The sequence below is a fragment of the Diadema antillarum genome, unplaced genomic scaffold (genome assembly GCF_040938485.1).
Source record: "Diadema antillarum isolate AM-2024a unplaced genomic scaffold, OU_Dant_1.0 seq00001391_RagTag, whole genome shotgun sequence".
Classification (NCBI taxonomy): Eukaryota; Metazoa; Echinodermata; class Echinoidea; order Diadematoida; family Diadematidae; genus Diadema; species Diadema antillarum.
In genome coordinates, this window is record NW_027272146.1 from 698,448 (window position 1) to 722,755 (window position 24,308).

General features: G+C 39.7%; 1 protein-coding gene across 1 annotated transcript in view; it reads right to left on the reverse strand.

Moving 5' to 3' along the window:
* LOC139708945 (uncharacterized) overlaps nt 1–24,308 on the reverse strand; it is a 206,720-nt gene that overhangs the window by 148,187 nt on the left and 34,225 nt on the right. Inside the window, exons 4-7 of the mRNA XM_071620914.1 lie at nt 22,923–23,990; nt 15,607–15,892; nt 11,101–11,339; nt 8,568–8,683 (exon numbers count right to left, since the gene is read on the reverse strand). Coding sequence (XP_071477015.1) covers nt 8,568–8,683; nt 11,101–11,339; nt 15,607–15,892; nt 22,923–23,990 — 1,709 coding nt within the window. The remainder of the gene's footprint in view (nt 1–8,567; nt 8,684–11,100; nt 11,340–15,606; nt 15,893–22,922; nt 23,991–24,308) is intronic.

Below are 24,308 nucleotides of genomic sequence, written 5' to 3' on the forward strand. Positions count from 1 at the left end.
GGCAAAGGCCTTTGCCCGAACGGCGACTTTGTCGCCACGGAATTCATTTGGCAAAGGGTCTGAAAACCAGACAATACCAAATTGCATTTGTTTACAAGCAGAGCGCCACTACGACAACAAATTGAAAGGTTTGAATCAAAAGCGCGGCTGAACCCGGCAGTGTAAACGGACAAAATTGCGGGGCCCGGCCTCGCAATTGAGGCTGGGCTCGGCCGCGGCTTGGCCCAGCCCCGCACTGTAAACGGGGTCTAAATGTACAACACTGTAGTCTCCACTTAATCGGGTAGGGTCTGGCAGAGGATTTCTAGTCCGATTAAGCGGAGTACCGGTACCCGATTATTCAAACCAAAATGCATGTTAATTCATTCACAATGCAAATAGCTCATACTAATCACACACCCCTCCGCGTCAGACACAGTATGTCTCTTTAATACAGCCACAGCTTATCTAAAGTCACACAACAGCCTTAGAATATTGTTTGAAGCATAATTTTTCAAACAATTTGCATGCAGCCCTGAATCCTTATCAAGCCACATGCACACTTCTTAACATGTGTCATTTGAAGCTAGATTCCTATGCATACATGCAGCTAAATACTGCAGCCATTTCTGCTGTGTCCCCACGTGTTTCATGGCAACCGAAAATTTATTTCAATTGATGGCCTGAAGAAAGTCTCAGTGTAGTTAGTTCATTCTTTGTTTCTTTCCAAGAGCTAACTTTAGGCACATGCATAGTAATTAGAGTGTTACTGTGAGGGGGTGTGTGTGTGTGTGTGTGTGTGTGTGTGTGTTGGTGGTAGCGTGTGTGGTGCTGGCGCATGGGTTCACACATGGCAAGCATAAATGCATCTACTTGTATCAGTGATATGGCGAATCGGTCATACACTGCACATTCAACAAATCAAAATATCCACCTTTGATGAGCTCTCTATCAACTTAAAGCACCTCAAAGTTTCTTCATAATTTCCATTTAAATGAATTGTAAAAGATTTCTGAGAAAAACTTTGGAAATAGATCACGTTAATCTGAAAAATTCCTACCCATATTAAACCAGAATGACTATCCGATTATCTGGTAAAAAGAGCATGCATCGGAAACAGTTTTTTAGCTTGTATGTCAATTAAGTGGAGTACCCAGTTATGCAGTATCCAATTAAGCGGAGAGTACTATACTATCACTTGCAAAGTTTGGGGGAAATTTGACCATGCATTTTGAAGAAGATGCAGTAACTAGAAATGGCGACTGGTATGCCTCCGCCATAATTCATGGTTCTCTTAATATGTGTATACAATGTCTTCACAATGTGTGATGACAGTTTCACATAACTGGCAAAATATTGAAATGACAGGTTGACCTTGACCTTTGATCCATGACCCCTAAATTCCCTAGATAGTCTCTGCCAGTCAGTACACTGAGACGTACCAAGTTCTATGAAGATACCATGAATCATTTGCAAGATACGGAAAAAAGAGAAATTTTAACATTTTCACCCGACCTTTGACCTTTTGACCTTTGACCTCATGACCTGAAACTCTCTCAGGAGAATCTTCATTCAGTAGTACATGTCTACACTAAGTTTCAAGAAAATACCTTTAGGCATTGCATAGATATGGGAGAAATAGCTAAATTTTCAGCATTTGACCTTGACTTTTTGATCTTTGACCTCTTGCCAATTTCACTCAAAAACTACTAACCTGATTGCCCCATCATACATCATGATTGGACCAAGTTTGGTGAAAGCTGCTTCATCCAGTCTTGAGTTATCGTGTAAACAGATAAATTTTAGGATTTGACCTTGATCTTTGACCTTTGACCTCTGGCCAGTTTCACTCAAAAACTAATCAAGTAATTGCACCATCATACGTCATTCTCGAACAAAGTTTGGTGAAATTTTCTTGATCAGGTCTTGAGTTATCATGTAAACGGATACAATGTCATGATTTAACCTTGACCTTTGACCTTTGGCCTCATGTCGATTTCACCCAAAATCTAATCAAGTAATTGCCCCATCATACTTTATACTTGGACCAAGTTTGGTAGAATTTAACTAAATATTACTCAAGTTATCACGTAAACGAATGGGGACGGACGTACAGACGGATGGACAGACAACCAAAAAACATAATGCTTCCGGCACCCTTCGGGCGGAGGCATAAAAAGCGGGCTTCTAGGTTGGTACTAACTGCAGGGGGGGGGGGGGCAATCCTGGATCTGCCATAAATAAACTTGAAATTGAGTGCACTCACTATCAAATGCATCTAATAAAAGCATTTCTAGTTTGATAGAAGAAGATTTTTTGAAGATTTACATGTAGAAGAGTTTTAGGATGGGGGGGGGGGGAGCTGAGAGGGATATGGTGCCCATTATTTACCCTAACGATAATACCTGCCATGTTTGGAGACAAATTTGAATATATGCATTTTCAAGAAGATGATGAAAATGTAAACACTATGAAACAATTTGGTTTCCTCCCCCCCACCAATTGGGGCACTCCAGAAATACATACTTATTTGTAAATAGCATTTTACATCTAATATTCTGGTTTTGTACACAATAATTTTTGGAAATTATCTAATCTGGGCCATGGTTCCCATAAATGATATTACCCTAAAGATAACACCTGCCAAGTTTGGTAAAAGTCTGACCATGCGTATTTAAGAAGAAAATGAAAATGTGAAAATTGGCCTAATTTGATCCCCACACTCTTAAATGCACTTACTCAGAGCCCTAACTTTGTTATCTCTACCACTTCTGGTTTGAATATAGTTTCAGTTTCAGTTTAGTTTATTTCCACAAGTTCAGTTAAAAAACATATAAATATACAATCAATCAAATCAAACATATACATATACAAACCAAAAATTATTTTGGGTAAGTACATAATCACAGTTAAAAGTTAAAAACTGTGTGTTCAAGATTGACATAACAATTAAAATAAATATAGAGATAAACTTAGAAGATTTTCAAAGATTCCTCTATTTTTCAGCGGTTTTCAATACATTTAATATGACATATAATCAAATTCTAAATCAAATAGTATTGAATGGGATACCAGGAAATATTGCACAAGATACGGCAACATAAATTATGTGGCCCTGAGGAGGGCAATAACTTCTGGTATTCTGATATCATGAAATATGGCCCTCCAATATAATTGTCATCATTAATAAATCAATATAATTACCCCTCTGCAAAAACTTAAACCAATTCTGTTCCATTCTCATGTGGCCATGCAATTCACTAACTGCTGCATATTGAGGAGCATATTAAAGTAAATGCTGTACAGTATGCACACGAGCCAGCAATATTTAAATCTGGCCCCTGTTGCATAAAAGTTGAGAAAGAGTATGCAGTTGTGAGTCACAAAACCACATATTGGCCTGTGAATGCTCAATTCTGATTGGCTGATGCCTGCCTTATGTCTGAGTTTCTGACTTATGTTTGACTGCATCTTCTTATGCAACAACAGGGCCCTGTACGTTTTACACACATATACTGTGTGTAAAATTCTATAGGGTTTCACATGCTAACTGCACAATTTTGCAGCAACAGCCAAGACAAGATTAATTCTCTTCTATGCATATGCACACCTGAGACAGGACAAAATAATATATGTTTAACACTGGACTTGATGTTAGAACAGTACTTAGTCGGTGACGATGCCGGTGGTCAGTGGCAATGCCAGCATTCTTAACTCATTGAGGACAAGCTGATTTTGCTTCAACATGCATTTTCCACAGACACCTCCCCGAGATATACATGGGAGTAGTCTTTAATGGGTTAACAGAGTGCATGCTGGGCACTTTGTGATTTAGAAGACACTCAAATGCCAAGGACACAAAACAAATGTTAAGCACAGTGTAGCTTTAAACAGGCATTAAACAATATTCTTGTATCATATGTGAGCCTGCATCACAAAACCAACAAAAAGTCGCCAGGCATGGATTTTTAGTTCAAGAGCAAATTCCAAAAGAGCAGACTTTAAGCTTTAGAATGATGTATAACTCAATTCGAATGGACTCTCCTAACCTATCCAAATATGGGAAAGAAAGCACACACTCCGAAAAAGTGTGAACTGAGAAAAGAGGCTCAGAAGTACAAGGTCTATTCAAGCGCTAAATCTTTACCAAGACACACTACAAACCATAGCTGTGCAATGAATGGCACAAAAACGGGATGTAAACCACGAGAGCAACAACTAATGAAGGGATTATTACTCTCTAAGAAAAATCGAGTGAAAATATCCACTCTTAAAGGGGCAAATACAAAAAAAGAGTGAAATTAGAGTGAATTTTGAGTGAAAATTTTCATTTTCACTCATTTTGGAGTGACCTCAGGGATCACTTGAAGATTTTGTAAGTGATCCCTGAGGTCACTCTAAAACAAGTGAAAATGAACATTTCCACTCAAAATTCACTCCAAATTCACTCTGTTTTGTATTCACTCCTTTAAGAGTTATTATTTTCACTCAATTTTCCTTAGAGAGTAGATTAAGCTCAAATTGAACTTGCATTATCAACACTTTCTGTCCATGATCAATGCTAACTTTCAAGGCAGTAGCATCATCCTTTCTAAAGTTATTAGAGTTGAAAGTGTTCAAAGTGTGTACAGCGTTATTAAGAAATGAAAAGGGAACTCTATAAGACACACCTAATCACACTGTTCTACAATAAAGTGTTTGAGAAAAACTGCTACAAACACAATTTCCTGTTCGTTTTATGATCCCAAACTGAACCATAATGTAGAAGAAGACTTGCTCTTTCAGAAAATATGCAAAACTTAAGATTGGCTAAGTTGACCCATTTCACCTGTTTTCAGTCCTCACACAAAATCAGGGCATGCAACTTTTTGTTGGTTTTGTGATGCACAGTCACATATATCTCCATTTTTTGGGCTAAACTTCTGACAAGTGTGAAAAAAGATGTTTACTTCTAGAAACCTGAAAAAAAAACCTCTGAAAATATAAAATAACACTTTCAGACCATGACATCTGTACAAGGAGGTAATACAAACACTCAAAAGTTTGAGTTTCTGAGGAGAATCTTGGTTTTCATCTCTCTTCAGATAAAGTCACCCACATTTTGCATTTTACCATTGCTTCCAGGGTTTGCATCTTCATCAGCATTAATGTGGTTCTCGAACGCATATTATACCAGACCACACACATCCATGCTGTGTGGTAAAAGGACACAAGTCCCCGTTATGTTACGTATGCACCTATAGACTTCATAAAGCCTGATTTTTTTTTCCTTCTTACTAAACTGAATTTAAGTAGGAAAACTATACTCTTTATGTACTCTAGGACTCTAAAATCATAATGCCTCCAGATGCCAACTTTTGCATCTACTGGCACTGTTTGTGAGATGCAAGAAAACCAAAATACTTTGTGTCATTAACGAGTTGAAAAGTTTCTATCTTCATCATGTAGTTCTTTCAATGTTCTCAGTCATTGTATCTCTGAATCTCTGTATCAGCTCTCTCCGTCTCTCCTCTTTCCCATCATAGATTCCTCACATCCATCCTCGAATTTCAATTCAGTTTCGCATGTCAGCTTGATTTACCTGCCATCATTCTTACTCATCCTCCAGCTCAATTCTCCTAGCTCTCTCCCTCTCCATTGTCATTCTTTCTCCCTTCTCTCTCTCTCTCTCTCTCTCTCTCTCTCTTACATATAACACACAGGCAAACTTGTCATTTTGATCTGGATTTTCATATTTCCTCATACAAATTATTTTGCAACTAATGACTCGAGTTGACATTAATTTAAGACAGCAGTATAGAGTGATAGATATGACATTTCTCTCATTTTTTTTTTTGCATTTAGTATAAAAAAAATGATATATAAAATAAAGTGGTGGAATGATTGATTGCCTCCAATAATTTCAACCAATGATATCAAGTACAAATGAATGTGTGAGGAATTCCTCAAATTGCTCTTGAAATTGAGAAGATTTATAGTGAGTCTTTCCACGTACGCCCTCTAAGATCACAGTTCATGCTGACTTAATCACCACAAAATCTGATTCTGGATACCCGCATCACGACTACAAATTGCAATATTGCAACATCTTACAACTGCGAACAATGTTCTCAGAATCATGACAAATGTGAACATACAGGTAAATGAAAAGGAGAAAAAAACTCATCCAGTGTCTACAATGGATAAAACGTGGCTGCTGCTTCTTCTTTATCTGTATCGCAACATCATATTTCGATTTTGTCACCGCACAATTCTACCACACAGCTCTTGTCAACTGTTATTCTCTATGCTTAAATTGTAAAGAAATGGAGGTAGCATCATGAAGATTATAAAATGTCATGTAATAATTTATGAAGAAAAAATGCAACTTGTATGAATCTAAGATGTTGTTGCAATCATATCCGGGCAATTACCCCCAGAAGGCAATTACCCCCTGCTAAATACTGGTTAGTGGTAAGGTTAGAGTAAAGATTAGGGTTAGGTTTAGGGTTAGGAGTTTGGGTTAGGGTTGGGATTAGGTTCAGGATAAGTATTAGGATTAGGGCCAGGGGAAGGGTCCGGGGTAATTGCCCAGAAGGTAACTGCCCTAGACCCGTTGCAATAGGTGTCCCATAGGCATCCTTCTGCTTGCCTTCAAATGCATTTAAATAAATCAATGGCACCCTCCCCCAGCCTCTCCCGATCATCTTGACTTGGAAAATAACTATTTCAAGGAACATTTAGCCAGTAAAATTCTCACGTAAATATTATCTAAAATTGCTTAAATAGACAAATTGTCTGCTGAGAATGAGAAGAGCGTTAAGTTGTCTTGAACACTATGGGTTTGATGGCAACTTAACGCCCTTATCATTCTCAACCGACGAAATGATGAATAGCTGAGCAACAGGTGTGCAGTACAGAGCACAGTGTGACTGGCTAGAAACAAAGTGTAGTGAAATGAATGTTGTGCACTGTGAGCCAGGCAAACCTTGGGAAAAAATAATAAATTGTAAAAATATGCAGAGGATCTCCACAGGGGTACTCCGCTTTCTCCCCTCTCGCTGGCCGTCTGCGGTCTCCCCATGAATATGGAGAGCCTGCGTCTGCCAGAATTTACGGCAGATTTACTAGATTGACCTTTTAAATGCTCATCAGGCGCATCAAGATTTTCATCATGTAATGGGTACCTTCCCCCCATCCCTTATCCCCATTATAACTCCCATCGTGTTTGCCACACATGAGTCATTTTGTAGCACACACTTGGCATCTAAGAAATTCTTGTTTTCATACTAAAAGGAGATTTATGAACAGAAAAAAAAGGCAAAGTTAATTTTCATCATATTATTTTTTTTGTAAATGCATTTGTTTCTTTATGTTTTTCATTTATTCATTTTTTTTTTTTGCCAGGGCAGACATTTACTATGTTCTTTGATGTTTTAGTTGTTGCAAAGACATTACCATCATCTTGAAAAAAAAAAAAAAAAAAAAAAAAAACCTAAAATGTATCATGTCATGCACCCCAACCATGTTGTTGTTTGTTGTGTTTGTTTTGCTTTGTTTTTGTTCCAAAGAATTAGTTCATTTATGAGCAGTAAGACAGTTAATGCACAATGTGAAGCAGTGTTATTCTTACAGATCTCCATATTTCCCATAAAACTCTATCTGCAAAACTATAAGTGTTCCCACTATCAAATGTATTCATAATGCAATGCCCAGTGCAAGTAATGCACAACGACATATACAGTATGTTAACATATATCACTAATGCATTTCTGGCAAGTGGATACATTCAATCATTTCCAGGGTATGGAGAAAATAGTGTAATTTCAGCATAAAATAGTATAATTTCAGCAATTTTATCTCACTCTGGACTCATTATCTATGACCTCATGACCTAAAACTTCAAAGAAAATGTCTGGCAATGTGTTGTATGTACTAAGAAATTTAATGAAGATAACTCAAGAACTTTCTGAGACATCGACGAAAACAGTGAAATTTTACCATTTTCACTTGACCTTTGACCTCTGACCTCATGACCAAAACTTTCTCTTGAGAATCCTGATCTGGTAATACATGTACACACTAAGTTTCAAGAAAATGCATAGGCATCGCAGAGGCATGGGGGAAATAGTGATGTTTCAGCATTTGACCTTGACTAGCGTATATTGCACGACCTTTGACATTGAGCATGTGCACTCACAAGCTGATAGCACAGTTCTGTTGACTCAGGTATATATATGCCAAGTTTTGTTTGGATACATCAGATGGTTCTTAGTAATACATCATCCACAAAATCCATAACAGATGGACAGACAGATGGACAGACAGACGAACAACCTGAAAGCATAATGCCTCTGACAACACTTCATGGTGGCGGCATAAAAACACACTAATGCCCCAGCAAGTCACATATTTTGAAGGCAAACATCATTTTGTTTCCTTATTAGAAATATTGCACATACTATGCATGCTACATCAACAATTAGTACAGAAAGTCTTAAATCAAACAAGAAGCACATTTATTAAAAAAGAAACAAAAATAAAATACAATAGAGGCATTCCAGTTGCATGTTGCATGCATGCAAAACACAGAAGAGACAACAACTCACCGGAATGCAATGGGTGGTGGGACACAGACCGGTAGACTCTCCAGAAGGGGGCAACTTCCGTCCGGACGTTCAGGCTCCGCCTCCCTCTGAAACAAGCCACGCCCCATGCTGCTTGTCTGTTGTTAAAGAGAAAATAAATCAAACAAGGCGTAACAACCTGATGATCACTTAACCATGGTTAGCACACAGAAAAAAAATACAACTTTTTTTTTTTTTTGCACAGTGGATGATATTTGTAACATTTGATAACCACAATGATGATATTACGACTGCCACTACTACTACACTTAACTACCAACTACAGTGTACTATTACTACTACTACTACTACTAATATCACTAATACTAGATACACTGACAGAAAGATACTTACATTGTACATGGATAGATACAGGTATAAGATTATTATGGATGGATGGATGAAAAGATAGACAGAAAAAAATTGATAATTGGTATTTAAAGTTACTTAGAGAAAGAGATACTCATAAAATAGGAAAAAGCCCATGGTAACACGTGGAAATTTGTACAGTGTGTGAGCGGCTATAGGAGCCTTGTATGGGCCTGCTATTCTCAAGGGGTCTATAATGATAGGGCGATGTACATGTAAAAGGAATAAAGACCATACATTTTCAAGGCTTGATGAAAACAAAAATTAGAATTTTAAAAGGGTCTTCAAAAGTTTGCTCTTGTCACATCAATTGTTAGAATGTACTTTCACAAGGAGATGTGAAAAGCATGTGATATTAACCAACTGTGCATGCAGGATATAAACATGTTATTCCAACAGCACACAACAAAATAAGTTGTCTACAGGTATGCTTTCAGACTATAAGGTATCACAAAATAACAACATTACAAATGTTGACATGCTATAGTCACATATTAAAAGGCTAGCTGCAAAGCCCAGTAATAGAGCATAAATTCATTTCAAAATATAGTTATCTAGCTACTTTGTACTGACAAAGCATGCATGTACAATAAAAGTACATTTTTTTTAATGTGATAACTGCAAGGTGGTTGGAAGGTCAAAGTTCAAGTTTGCCATGTTGGTATGTAAAAGCAGTTTCATCCACTGCATGATACATATGGAGGGGCCACCCCACAGGGCTACAAGCAAAGCATCACACTATTTGCAGGGAACAATCTGTTATGCATTATTGGATGATCTCTCCAAGCACTTTGCAACATGTATAATGCAGTTGAAGTCTGATATGAATACAAAGTTCTGTAGCTACCAATACGCTGCAGTATAACATTTTCGTAGTGAGAATCATACTGAAACGCTAGTTGCTACTGTCTTGAATAAAAGAGATTATAGGTTCACATTAGGCAGCTTGTAGCAGGTCCCTGGACACAGTGGTGCTACATTTGAATGAGGTAGCATTATGTAAAATCGCTCTCTGTGATTTATCCCCATGTGTTGTACGGTTATAACCATACATGAAGTAGCCCTCTACAGTGAGGTAGCACTGTACAAGGTATTCACATGTGAGATTTAAGAGCTCCATGCAAAGAAGCTCCCTATGTGAGGCAGCCCCATGTAGAGTAGCCCTATACAGTGTATGTGAGGCAGCATTAATTGTGTGAGTCGGCCATGTAATATTGTCAAGGTATTGTAAAAGTGGACATTTTGGCGGTGTTGAAATTTACGCGCATTTCGTGCAACCAGAAACGAGCATGAAAATAAAAGCACGCGAACATTTCTGCTTGCCATGTGTTCCACTAGTGGATGTCGAGATTCCGCAGATTCAAAAGCATGTGAAACTCATCTTACCCGACCGAGCGCGAAAAATTACTCACGTGAAAATATCCACTTTTACAGTAATGTAAAGTATATAGCCCTACATGTGAGGTAGAATTGAGTGAGATGGTAGGTAGCCCTGGTAGCGCTATGTGAGTTAGCAATATGTGATTCGGTCATGATCTAGACGGATATAGCCTAATGCAAAGTAGCCCTACAGTATGTGAGGTACTATTGTGTGAGTTGGCCATGAATAAGGTAGCCCTACCATGTACGTACGGTAGCCCAAGTGAGGCTGCTTGTGTGGGTTAACCATGTCAGCTGCAGTTGTACAGTATATAGGTGAAATAAACCTACATGAAGTATGTCTCAGCCCTATGAAACATTATGGCCCATCTTCTCCAATTACTGGGCTCCAGTGTACTATTGTGGCATCCATAGTAGCTACCCCATGGCTCTATTGGCTATGACAGGAAGGAGATCAAGGTCTATCTTTTAGTTTTATCAAGATGTGTCTACTAAATTATATGCTTTGAAGTTACAATCTGACAGCATACCAGGGGCGGATCCAGGAAGTCCGTAAAGGGGGGGCGCTCCCTCCAATTTTCTCTTTTTATTTCTTTTGTTTTAACAAAAATGAACAGGGAGGCGCGCGCCCGGTACCGTTGGTGTGCTCCCCCCTGGATCTGCCACTGCATACATCATACGCCTCACAGCAGGAGGCTCTCTCCTATAATGTACGTTGTATAGTGAGCAAATTTAAAGTAACCAGCAATGTAAGGAAGACACACACCTCTTCATTGTCTACTTGCAGGGCATTCTCGACCACCAGACAGGACCGCTTGGCGGCGATGGGTGAGAGTCTCTCCGAGGAGACAACAGAGGGAGACCTGCTGCCCCGCTCGCCCTGGCTGAGGGACAGGAGGACCAGTCGCTCCAGGGATGTGGCCGGAGGGATGTCCTTGGCTTGCTGGATCTTGAGATGGAAGCAGGCATACTCATACTCCGAAACATCCTGGCCACATACTTTAGCTGTAGGATTAGAGGGGGGAAAAAAAGAAAAGAAGCAAAACACTATTAAAGACATCTCCAAACAGCTATAATCCATTCAGGATAATTTGGGGGGTTTTATGCAAAGCAACAATCATAGAAAATATCTAATTAAGTTTTTGATAATTCCAACATTGTTTAGGAATTGAAATGTAATTTCAACTACAAACAATCAGTTATTAGCTTTGTTGCCAAATGAATAGTCATAAAATGATCGAAAAGCACGCTTAACTCTGATAGGAATTGTAACTATTGTAAAATGACGGTGTTGTATGACCTACAAATCTAATCATCTTAACTTAATTATCTCTATACACTTTAGAAGCACTCATGGAATTATGTCTGGATTTGGAGAAGAAGGTCTCATATTCTATGCTGATACCTCTGGGATCAATTACTCTACACCAAGGCAACTACGCCCACTGCTACTAAAATTGCAACATAATAGCTAATAACACCGCATGCAGAGCGGCCCTGTTATTACAACTGAGTTGTACGCTTGATAAAAACTGTCAAATAAAATGAGACAGCAATGCTACTGAAAAACATCCACTAATATGAAACCCTGTGGATTTATCAACTCCTTAAAAGCCAAGTCAAAATTCCTCATGTGAGAGCACTGACATTTTGAGACAGTGGTCCAAGAAAAAAAAAATATAAGCACAGAAATTAATGCTTCTACTATAATACATGAACAAAGTGATAAAACATGACAGCAATATAAATTCTTCTTTGCATATGATCTACACATTCAAATTGTAGTACTAGTAATAAATTACACTGTACTACTTTCATACAAATTGAAATTCAATAGTGGAACTGATGTTTGGTAGAGGTACGAAGCATTATACACGGTTTAGTAGGATTCAAATGGTTTGAAAACATTTTTTTGTGGAGTGTCATGCATATGTACAGTGTTTTATCTAAAAAATGCCTGGAAACAAGGAAAAAAATCAATAAGTGTACACAGTAAATATGAAACTCATTTATGAGTACTGATAGGGCATTCTTATCCCATTAATCCACTGAATGGCATACTTATTTTCATCCCAAAGCAAACTGAAGACCACCACAACATAGTGAAGAAATGAAATTCTGAGAGATTTTTTTGTTTCAGACAAAAAGAAGAAGAATAAAAAAAAGATTCCCAGCCGAAGCAAAAATCTCATCACACAAGCCTTTCAGACAAGTCACAACTCCTAGCATGACTTGAAATCCCATTCTTTCAAGAGGCTGGCCAAACTCCTCGAGCACAGCACGCCAATAAGCCTCATCCGTTCTTGCCGGGGATCTAAACTGACAGGGGAGCATGTTGCGAAAATTGTTGCCCCGACAGGACTCGCGGCTCAGAGTTGATAAAGGAGGGCAGCCAGTCATCTTCAGACAATCAATACCGCCCGTGTCCCTGGGACTACGTCAATATTCCGCAATCAGCGGCTAACACAATCAGAGGATCCATCTTGCCCTTCGTGGTGTCGCGACACCGCGAAGGCCTTAATGAAATGGTAAGGCCCCAGCAGCTTGGCTTGCTAGGCAGAGAAGATTGAATTTTACAAACAAGCAAAATTATGCCCCCTTAACCCCAATTTTTCCTCACCGATTTTTCTCAGCCAAAAGGGACGAACCTGTTTACTTTGGAATACAAGTACTGGAGCCCTTTTTACAGGTGCTTGTACACATATATGCGATTCTGGAAGAGCTAGTGTATTTGCAGAACAGTCATCCCCCCCCCAAAAAAAAAAGACATAAACCAAAAACAAACAAACAATAAGCAAGAAACCCAAATATAGATTTAATGTACCGTATATAATGAAAAGTGAGTGAAAAAACCCAGCCATGCAAAACTTGTAGAATGTCAGTTTGGTATGAAAGTCATGGTCCCACATTAACAGTTGGAAGAATTTAAAAAAAAATGATTACTTCTATACAAATCTGTTCCAAACATTCGAGCCATCCGTGCAGAAAGCACAAAGCTAATGTTTCAGTTTGAGAACAAAACCAAGAAAAACTATTTCAAAAATAAATAAATGAATAAAATCTAAAATGGCATAAACAGTACTCATACTCAATTATAGATCACAAAAGATTGAAATGTATCTAACACATCTTGTCATATTATATGCAATAAAAATATTACATGTATATCAGAATGAAATGTTACGGCAGACTTTGTGAAATCAATTGGCCTGTAGTCAAGTGCTACTAAACATCAGATGTGACTTTGCACAATACCACTCTAAGGTAAAATTCTTTTACGTTATCTGACTAACTTGAGATACAGTTGACTCAGTAATATACGATGCAACTATTAGACTTTTACAAAGTTGTTTAAAGAGCATTTTCATTTTTTTCCCATACTGGCAGGATCTCATTCTGTTGTATGACTGATCCTATTCAATATACATCAAGTTATAAGAACGCAAATCTGAAAATGCCACTCTGCCAAACAATGCTCTGACATACTGCCGATGTGTGTGTATTGCATCAAACAAAAATGAATTCAACTGACACGATTCCAGATGAAGGTTTCAAATGAAATTTATGCAAAATTTCAGAAATACTGTAAAAGGGGATATTTTCACTTATTTTTTGCGCTTGGCTGGGTAAGAAGAGTTTTGCATATAATTCCATGGAATCAAGACATCAATTACAGGCACATTTGGCAAGCAAAAATATTCATGTACTTTTATTTCCGTGCTAGTTTCTGCTTGCGCGAAATGCGCAAAATGTTCAACATCGCGATAGTTTCCACTTTTACGGTACCTTCATGTTTTGAACAACCTTCACATCCAATCAAATGCATGATCTTATATAATCATAAATCTCTTTGTATCTTCCATTCAATTCAAGGATCTTAGAACTCTCGTAGGAACTTGCATCATGCTTTTCCTGAATTTCAGTTGTATGGTCTGATATTCTACTGTTGTTGCTCAACCTACATGTAGGCATCAACTTGTGTAAGTAAAAAACTAAACGGTCACAAATGTGATAGCAAAAGATCTTTCATGATGTGAAATCTTGTTTCATTGCAACAATAATGAGCCATGCACTATTATTTGTTTTTAATACAACACCTCTGACGACAACGGATGTGGTACACACCAATTCTCGGATAGAAATGGTAACCAATCTGCATGACAGGCGAAAGGGTTTTACATTGTATTGTGGCACATGCACAATCATATCAAAAGCAATCAGTTGCAGTACCAAAGGTAGAACTTGTTGACAGTAAAATGGCTGAGTGCATGCTTATAACTGATTGAGTGCATATTTATGGCAAAGGTGCAGATTTAACACTGTATTAATGTGACATCAGAGGTGTGTAATGATGCAAAAACTACAAAATTGATTAGTGGATGAGCCTAGGTGTAATTCACAATCTAAATGGTGATGTCATCTGTACAATTTCCAACGTCGCTTGACAAAAATTGCACACCCAAAAGCAACATCATGCAATGGTACTTTCAACTGCATGTCCTGTGATGAGCAGTGATTATCAACCAACCAAAATGAAAGCTCGAATCTTTTTAGGTGTTGTATAATGTACAACTGTACAAATGATGCACAGGATAGAGTGCGTTAGTGGAGACGTATAGCGCACTCGAGGGTATTTACAATTTGTGAAACATGCACGAGGCGAAGCCGAGTGCATGTTGCACTACATTGTAAATATCCGAGAGTGAGCTGCATCTCCACTAACGCCACGAAATAATCCTGTGCATCATTTGTTTTATAAAATGGGTCGAAAACTAACAGCATTTTTCACGTACCTTTGTGGGTCAATACCAGTCAAAGAGTCAAGATGTCCGAAGATGTTCGTCCCAAACATTTACGCACGTCGCACTCGGAAATCCCGCACATATAAGTACTGTACGTATAAGAGTATACGTACGCCACACATGTTATGCACACAAGGCCGGCCGGCCGGCAGCCCAAACTAGAAGTTGTTTACAGGATTGACAGCGCGTATAGTAGCGCGCGACGCACTTATAACAATTGATTGAGTGCGCACTGCTAGTGTAAACATTGTGACGTCAGGCCACGCATGTTAGTGAGAAATTGATGCACGCACACATGACTCATTTCAGCGCTTCCAATTGGCTACATTCTTGAACCCATTTTATAATGACTGCTATGATGACATACCACACAGCAACAAGCACTTGACATACCCACGGTAATAAATAAACAGGCAGATATTAGAACTGAACTTTGCAATCATGGAGCTTTGAGGAGTACCGGTACATACCTTCAAGTTCAAGAATAGATGCCGACGTATGCCGCTGCAGCTGCTCGATGTAGCCGTGGTAGACCAGAATTCGTCCCGCGTGCAGCTGTATGTGATGCAGCACTTTGCTATCTGCAGGACCAGCTGGTTGCCCAGAGACACTCTCCTCGGCTTCCGATGGTTCAGCACGCTGCAGCTTGAGAATACTTTCTAGACGATGGGCCAGTCCCGCGGCTTGCATCGGAGCATGATTGTGTGGGTCGAGTGACAGACTCTCTAACACTTGAAGAATCAGGCACAGAAATTGCTGGAAGAAACATTAAAAGGAATAAATAAAAAAAGAGATAACTTTGCTAAAACCAACATTATATAGCAAAGGAAGATATAGTGACAATGTAGAATTAAAGTGGAAATTGCTGAAGAAAATATCATGGGCCATGTCTGTATGGAAATATCACTCGTGCAGGTGGCTATGCTAGAATCATGAAGGGCTATGCTAGATGGAACATGCCACCATTCGTTTTATGGTCTATCATGAGTTTACATGCCATAGACCTCTGTTAGATTTGTTAGTTGGATTAGTGTGGTCCTGAAAGAGGACCCACTCATCATTCTGCATTTCCATCAGTAAATACAATCTTTGTCAGAATGAGCATCTGAAAATAAGAATTACATGAAACGTCACACGAGTACCTGGCAGGTGTTTTGTTTTTTTGTTTTGTGGGGTTTTGTTTTTGTTTGAAAGACAATGTACAAAAGAGAGCAGCTGTGAGATTCATCCATCACAATTACTATACACTGATACAGACTTCAATCACTATCAGTATTCAGTATCACTCTCATTTGCGATAGCCAACTGGAATGGAATACGCTGCATGCACATAGCAACAAAAGGATTCTTGCACAGGCTACAATGTTCTTCAAGATATTACCTTGCAGTATCAAACACCCTCCATCACGCCATCATTCACACAATGCACATCAACCACTCGATCAGAGTACACAATTCCACCAGCTACAAATTGACAGCTATTATGAGTAAGGTCCTAGGCCTAGTATTAAATATTAATTCAGAATGCTATTCCTTCTAACGTTACTCGCGATCAGCCTAGATCTGATATCTGGAACCACACCTACCAAATGCAATGTCAATAACACTAAAAGCTCCAACAGGGGCCACTTCCCAGGTTGTTCTGCCCGCCATCAATAGGCTGGAAACCTAGCTTTTGTCACACAAGCACATGAACTTTTTGATCAACATCTAAGTACCAATACCGCTCATTAAAAATTGTACCAGCTGTCAAAGTGTCATTGCATTGTCGCCAGATCTGCATCTCATGCACTTGAACACACTATTCTATCGCGTAGGGCGCGTTCGAGCCCCCCTAGATCCTACACATCTGGCGCGGGTACCGTAGGGCACCCCTACGCTGAACGTGCAGGGTTCTAGGCGCTATCGCTAGAGATGGAGACGTGGTACGCGGTGGCGGTGACACACAGACCGTCAACCAACAGATCACGCACTTCCAGCGGCACGCGGGGCATCTATAGAAAAAACAAACAACCCCTTCGCAAAACTTTTTCAGGATCCACTCGACGCAGGTGTCTCGAGGAAGGGAAATCCCCGCCTCTTGAGCCGCCAGCCAAGTACGTTTTGCGAATACAAAACGTCCAAGGAACAGGTAATGTATTGTACATCTCTGCGTACTATTATTACAGGAGAATTTCGCCGGACGATTTTCAGACATTTGCACTTTAATATTTACAATGTATAAATTTACACTCTACTGGGCACATAGTTTCAGAATGTATAGTGATTGGGATGAGGAATATGAATGTTATCAAAATTGGTTTATGAACAAGGATGACGACGTATTATAGCAGCTTCACATAAGAATGCATAATTGGGTGCTCAAGGAAGCAGAACAAAAAACAATGCATAAATATTCCACACAGGTGAAACTGTTAAGCAAGTGGTGTTGTAATGGAATTGCGTTGACACATTACTGAAAGTGTATAATAGTCCTTTGTTTTGTTTTGTTTTGTTTTGTTTTGTTTTGTTTTGTTTTTGTTTCGTTTGTTTGGTTTTTTTTTTTTTTTTTTTGGGGGGGGGGGTTAAGAGTATTGGTTTGTCTGCTAAAGGACCACAATAATCCAGCAAATCTATACATGGTACTATATCGACTTATATGTACTATATGATGTGAAATTAAATAAATCGTCTGGAATGCCCCTTTAAGCCTAACTACAGGCCTGCGATAATGGGGCTGTTAACAGATTTATATTTACCTACAGTTACCTCGGCCTATGCGAACCCGCCTGGAAAAGAAAGGTGATTAGTTAGTAAACGAAGAAAGCATGCAAAGATGGGCTGACTGTCGTATTAATTCATTTAAATTATTTGTCACATCGTTGTGTGTTTGCTCTATGCCTATAGTTTACAACTTTCCACACAATGATTAATTATTCTTAATTCCATACCTGCCATGGGCTTGTTTCTTCTTACGGTACAACACGTATATGAATTCTAGCTATATCAGACAGTTTTAGATCAGTGAGGACATCATCAGCAAAATATGAATTTTACGATACTTAGCCTGCTATACCTAAACAAAGCACAAATTGAGTAATTTTCATTACGTTCGCCATGACTTACTGACTAATCGATACCTATAGGCCTGTATATGCCCTTACTTTAGACAAAAATAAATCACCAGTTAATATATCCACGATGAGATAAGAATTTATAGTCATTCAGAAGCATTTTCTTTTTTAATCTGAACCCTGATTGAGTGGACTAGATCACGTGATGAAAATGCCAACTTTTTACGCATGTAGATATATCGGGTTATTGGGGGTAGATCTCTTCATGAATTGTCTGGGACAAAAAGGACCTTAATACGTTTGTGTTTTTTATGCTTGTTTCTCAAGCGTATAACGAGCAGCTCCATTTCAGTAGCTCTTCACATCTCTGTGCGGAAGAGCGCTCTCATCATAAGCAAGTACAGTCTCCTATCAGGCAAACAGTCAAAACAAAAAGGCAAATAAAAATGAACAAAAGACAAGGTTAAAACGAAGCCGAAGGAAACGGCGCCTTAGGAAAGGAAGAAAATGAAGAAGAGTGTCCCAGTATTAACGGTAGCCTTAAAGCATACGAAATTTGACAAGGTACTTTATTGGTAATATAGGCCTACGCGGTAGTGAGCATCGCTGAACACACGCGTTTCGATTATTCCGACTGACTTACAGCCATGTTGTTAAAGCTGTATTTCACAGTGATTAGGTTCTAATATTTACATAACGCTTGTAAACACAGAGAGAGAGACACACGCACACACGTACACACACACACTCACACATACACACACACACACACACACACAAACACACACAAACACACACAAACACACACAAACACACACACACACACACAATCTTTATCTCTTGCTATCAGCCTCCTGGGGAATTTTAAAGTGGTTCATGAACCATCAGGTAACAATGCGGGTGCATGTACACTAATGTATAGGACAACGTGATGTTTTCCCTTATTAGTTATGATTATGCCAAAACTTGCAGTATTTACAGTATTTCATAAGTTTTGTAACTACTAATCTAATTTCGAGGGTCATGTCGGTTGACACTCGGATACACATAACCGGCGCGATTTGAATTATTTTCTGTTGAAAGATAGCTTCATGAAACTGATCATTTTAAAATGTTTTCAGTTCAACATATTTTTTTTCAAACCCAATTATACGACCTTAACCCGTGCAGAGCTGTTGTTGAATATCTTACGATGGGCGAAGCTCTTGCTAGAGGTCAATGGTGGACAAAAATCAGTAAATAAGCTTAAACCGCTGAATTAACGGCAGCAGACTTTCCCCGTTAACGATCAGCTAAAAGCAACAAATGAAGACACAGCTTCATCGATACAAGAAAAGCTTTTTAATCATTTTTACTCTAGAGTGCGTATAAACAAGGTAATCCAACTTTAGAGGGCTACTGTTTCGTGGGTATAATGTCAACCTTGGAGAGTGTAATGTCATTTGTGAAGAAAAGGGAACTCTTCCTCTTTCCATTGATACCCAATGGTGTTGGCAAATGTCATGCATTACTGAGCACATTAACTTTAAAGACAACAATGAAAAGTTGCACTTTTTCCAAGTTTAAGCATTGAAGGAACATGGAGTGCCTCAGAGGAATGAATGACACCAGTCTATGGAAGTGGTCAAATAAAGGGTGCACGTCACGAGACCGACACCCACGAGTCATACAGCCCACGAGTCATACAGCTTACAAGTCATACACAGCCCATGAGTTATACAGCTCACGAGTCATACAGCCCATTAGTTCGACACTGAGCTACCAAGGCCCACGAGACCGACACATTAAGCCCCGTGCTAGAACTCGTGGGCTGTTTTTACCAAATAGTGTCGAACTCATGGGCTTTATTTGCCTAGCGTCGAACTCATGGGCTGTATGACTCGTGAGCTGTATGACTCATGGACCTGTTTTCAATGTCGAACTCATGGGCTGTATGACTCACGAGTGGGTGTCGGTCTAGTGGGATGACCCCAAAATGAACAGGTCAGGTTGCACGACTACTGGTTTGTGGTCACTCCGACAAACGCCACCCCACACGGTCCATTTTCTCTGTTCATATTCAACACACAGCTCGCAGCGACAATAATACCATGTCTTGAATAATGAACAGAGAAAAATGGATTGTGTGGGTCGGTTATGGAACCATGTTGCTCGGGTGACGTGATCTTATAAGCTTATATTACAGATGATTATCCTGGTATGTTTTAATGCACATAGTATTCTTCTTGTTTGTTTGTTTTCTTGTTTTAATTCTTTCTATCTTTCTGCTCTCGTTTCCTCTACGTTCTGCTCCTTCCGTTCAACGTTTTCGTTATTATGTTTGTTGTTTAATAAGACATTAACATTTTCATCTAGGGACCTTTACAACACAAACTTTGCTTTTTAATAGTCCATTCACATTTCATGTTTGTAAACTTGTCTTGTCTTTCAATTACGACTTATGCCTTGTCTTATGTTCTATCGATTGTATCATTTTATTTGTTTCTGAGATGTGGAACAATAAATCAAATCAAATCAAATCAAATCAAAATCATCTTTCAAGGACGCAAGCACTGAGCGGGAATCGAACTCGGGTCCTCCAATACTTGGGAGTCGGGAGTCTTATCCACTATGCCACAGCGCCCCCACAATGAAAAAAAAAAGAGAATGATAAAGGACAAGTTGAAAAAAAGAAGAAAGGAGAAGAAAAGAGAAGTCGAAAAGAGACATTAAAGGACAGTATATCCGGGGAAAGAAGTATATTTTTTCACATCCTAGTCTAGCTACTTCGCGCTAAGCTCATTTACGTCTCTGTGGTGTAATAAAAATCATATGAATATATACAAAATATAAAACATGCATTCGATGTTATTGCGCTTGTCTGTTCGACACATTGTTCTCTTCTCGGTATAGTGGTCCTTGATCCATTTGATGAACTCCATTAGATCCACTAAACTGGGTAATGGAGAGACTGCAGTGTGTTTGTGTGTGTGTGTGTTGTTGTTGTTTGGGTTTTTTTTTACTTCGTTATACTGCCACCCACGTTACACTGCGGACATTCACCCATGGCATGACAAAGCATTCACCTAGATCATAATTTCAGTTGTCATTTAGGAAAGAGAGAGAGATGGAGAGAGAGAGAGAGGGAGATAGGGAAACACTTTTCACAGATACGAGCGTATGTAATACCATAATGGTCAGTGGCATCGCTTCACACGATGCGAACAACCTTTCCCATAATCATAATTGGCGATGTGACACCACTGGTACGATAACTTCAAAAAACATACAGGGATAAAAATGTTTGCGACAAACAGATACATCCCACTTGAGTGCCACTGATGAACTAAATGCTCTCTGATGATAAATCTGCGGCGAAGATACAGGAAATGAAGTTATGGTGCGTGACGCAGTTAAAGTAATCTTTCTAACCTTCACTGCATCCCCCGTAAAAAAAAAGAAAAATCACAGTCTTTATTTTTTTTTTTAAGAAAAGAAAATGCTGATTTTACCCAAGCGGTTTAGCTATAAGTGTTTGACCATGAATGGATGCCGCAGAGATATTACATGTACTAGTAATTAGAAGTGACGTCATTTGAAGCGTATCACGAGCTCTCTTTACACTCATGAAGATTAAAGCCCATCCCCTCCCCAAGCCCCTTTGCGCTTTCCACTTCCATACTTCAACTATACATGTATTATAACATGTATAGTCAGACGATGAGATTAATTCAAGAGCCACTTTACCAATAAATGCACTATATAGATACGGTAAGGAAGACTACCCAAAGGGAAATCGTCCTTACATGTGCCTAACACACCCACCCACCCACACACACACACACACACACACACACACACAAACACATAACAATAATACACAAACACCAAAAGCACCAAACTATATAGTTGTATTACAATGAAAGGGAAAAATAATGAGAGTCAGACAGAGTCAAGCTGCCGGAGTCCTTCAGCGTGTAGCTACTGAAAAAAATGACGGGGCACAGTCCAAAGTACATGAGTTGCTACAGGAACAGAACTACCAGTCAAGATTGGGACTAGATGACTGTAGCCTCAACATTTGTACTACATCAAGTTCGCTCCATCATGGTGAACACTGCCCCTGCCATGACCAAATATTGTAGGTTTCCGTGCTTATATACGTTGCCATACATCTAACCAAACTTCAGCAGGGTAAACACGCTGAAGAAATCACACAGATTGGTTCGCCAAAATCTCATTTTGCATTTCAGCCAACTGTAGTTTACATGATAATTGTCATCGATGTAAAATAATCCTTTCTCCGAAGGCCGCTAAGAATGGATAATTGTGTCAAATCAGTCATACTTATTAATTTTTCATGTTGCATTCATCAAATCGAAGCAAAAAGAAATGTAACATTTGGTTAGGTATGCATCTGTATCCCGCTTAAGTACATTATCAAACACAAACAAGGTTTACTGTGGAGGAACGGGTAATACGAAATTCAAATATTTTCTAAAACATCTCATCAGATTTTTTTTTTTGGTTGGCTCAAAGAGCAATATAAGACACTGCAGAACGGAGAACACTACTTTAACTGTCGATTGGCAATGGAAGAACAACCTCGAAAGCACAAACTGATCATGTATTGCTCCACTTGTAATCAATATCATAATGTTAGAATTCATGAATTATTTTAGTTAGATAGCGGCCTTCCGATTGCCAACAGACAAGAGATGCTCTACCGAGGATCGTTACCATAGCAACCATACCTTGTCTCCGGTTGGATCCAGGACGTTGAGTAGTCGTTGTATGTACTCCACCCTGACCAGTGCTCTCCGTGTGCTCGGCAGGCTGGCAATGGTCAGCAGAGCCCTGGCCGACAGGATGCGGGCTTGCCTGACCGGGTCACTATTGCTCGACTTCGGGGCATCCACGGTAAGGACGCCGTTGTCGGTGTTGTCGTCGTCGGATTGCGATATCCGGATTCCTGGAATGGAGCAGGGAAAACCTTTGGCCTTGTCCGGTTTCTCGCGTGGCTTGGTGGGGTACGGATGGAGCTTTGAGGTTGACGTCACCGAAGACTGTGGGGCGGGTGCCACGCCCACCGTCTGGATGCATTCCAGGAGTAGGTTAATATCTAAGGAAGATAGCAATCTTAAGGCTGCCTGGACTATGGGCTGTGCCGAGTCCTCTCGGTGTTCCCGGGCAGTGTACGAGGTTCTGTGGCTGAATACACCTCGTCTACTTCCGGGAGCAGGCCTAAGGTTCATGACAATGTCAGTTTCCGGGATGTTTTTGCAGTAAACCGCTTTGAGTTGTGCTATTCTGTCATCACGAGCTACCATCTGATTCAAGGTGGTGAGTACAGCGGACAGAGATGTCGTTTGGAATGTTGAAAGATTGTCCTTATCCACGGCACTCTCTACTTGCAGATATTTGGACTTTTCTGCAGACTTGGGGGACAGTGAATCCTGCTTTGGTCCGATGCTGGAGGATGATTTCCGCCGGAAGCTATTACGTAACGATTGCACGAATCCGCGTTTGGGTGATTTTGGTTCGTTCGGCTCCAGCGAGAGCGGGCCGTCTTTGGCATCTTCAGCGTTCTGACGGGACAGGCCCATCCTGCGCTGGGCCGTCTGCCGATCGCCCATCATTAGGAATGTCTCAAGCACACGATTGTATGAAACTATCGCTGCCAGGCGAACGGATCCCGAGGCAGGAAAGAGTAGGACCGCCAACTTACAGAGACTGGCCAAATTCTCCCAGCTCTCCTCGCGCTGAGCGGCGCCATACGTGACATCGAAGATAAAGCTCTCCTCCGAGTCCTCAGCAATCAACTGTGTGCAAATAGAGATAAAGAAAGCGAGCAATTTGTCAACCAGTGGCATTGAACGGATAGATAATGTGAAGTACGCAGAGAAAAAAAAATATTCACGAACCTTAGGAACACTTGAAAGACTTATAAAGAACCCCGCGGGCTGTCAGTTCACAATTGTGTTCAACCAAACACGGAACCGCAATGCGTAGTAATCCTTCTCATAACGCTCGTGCTGACCCAAGGATGTTTACCAAAGTGAGAATTATACATGCGGTAAGACGGGATCGTCGTAAATAATGGAGAGGTACGAGGGTCGTAAAGTATCAATTTGCAAATG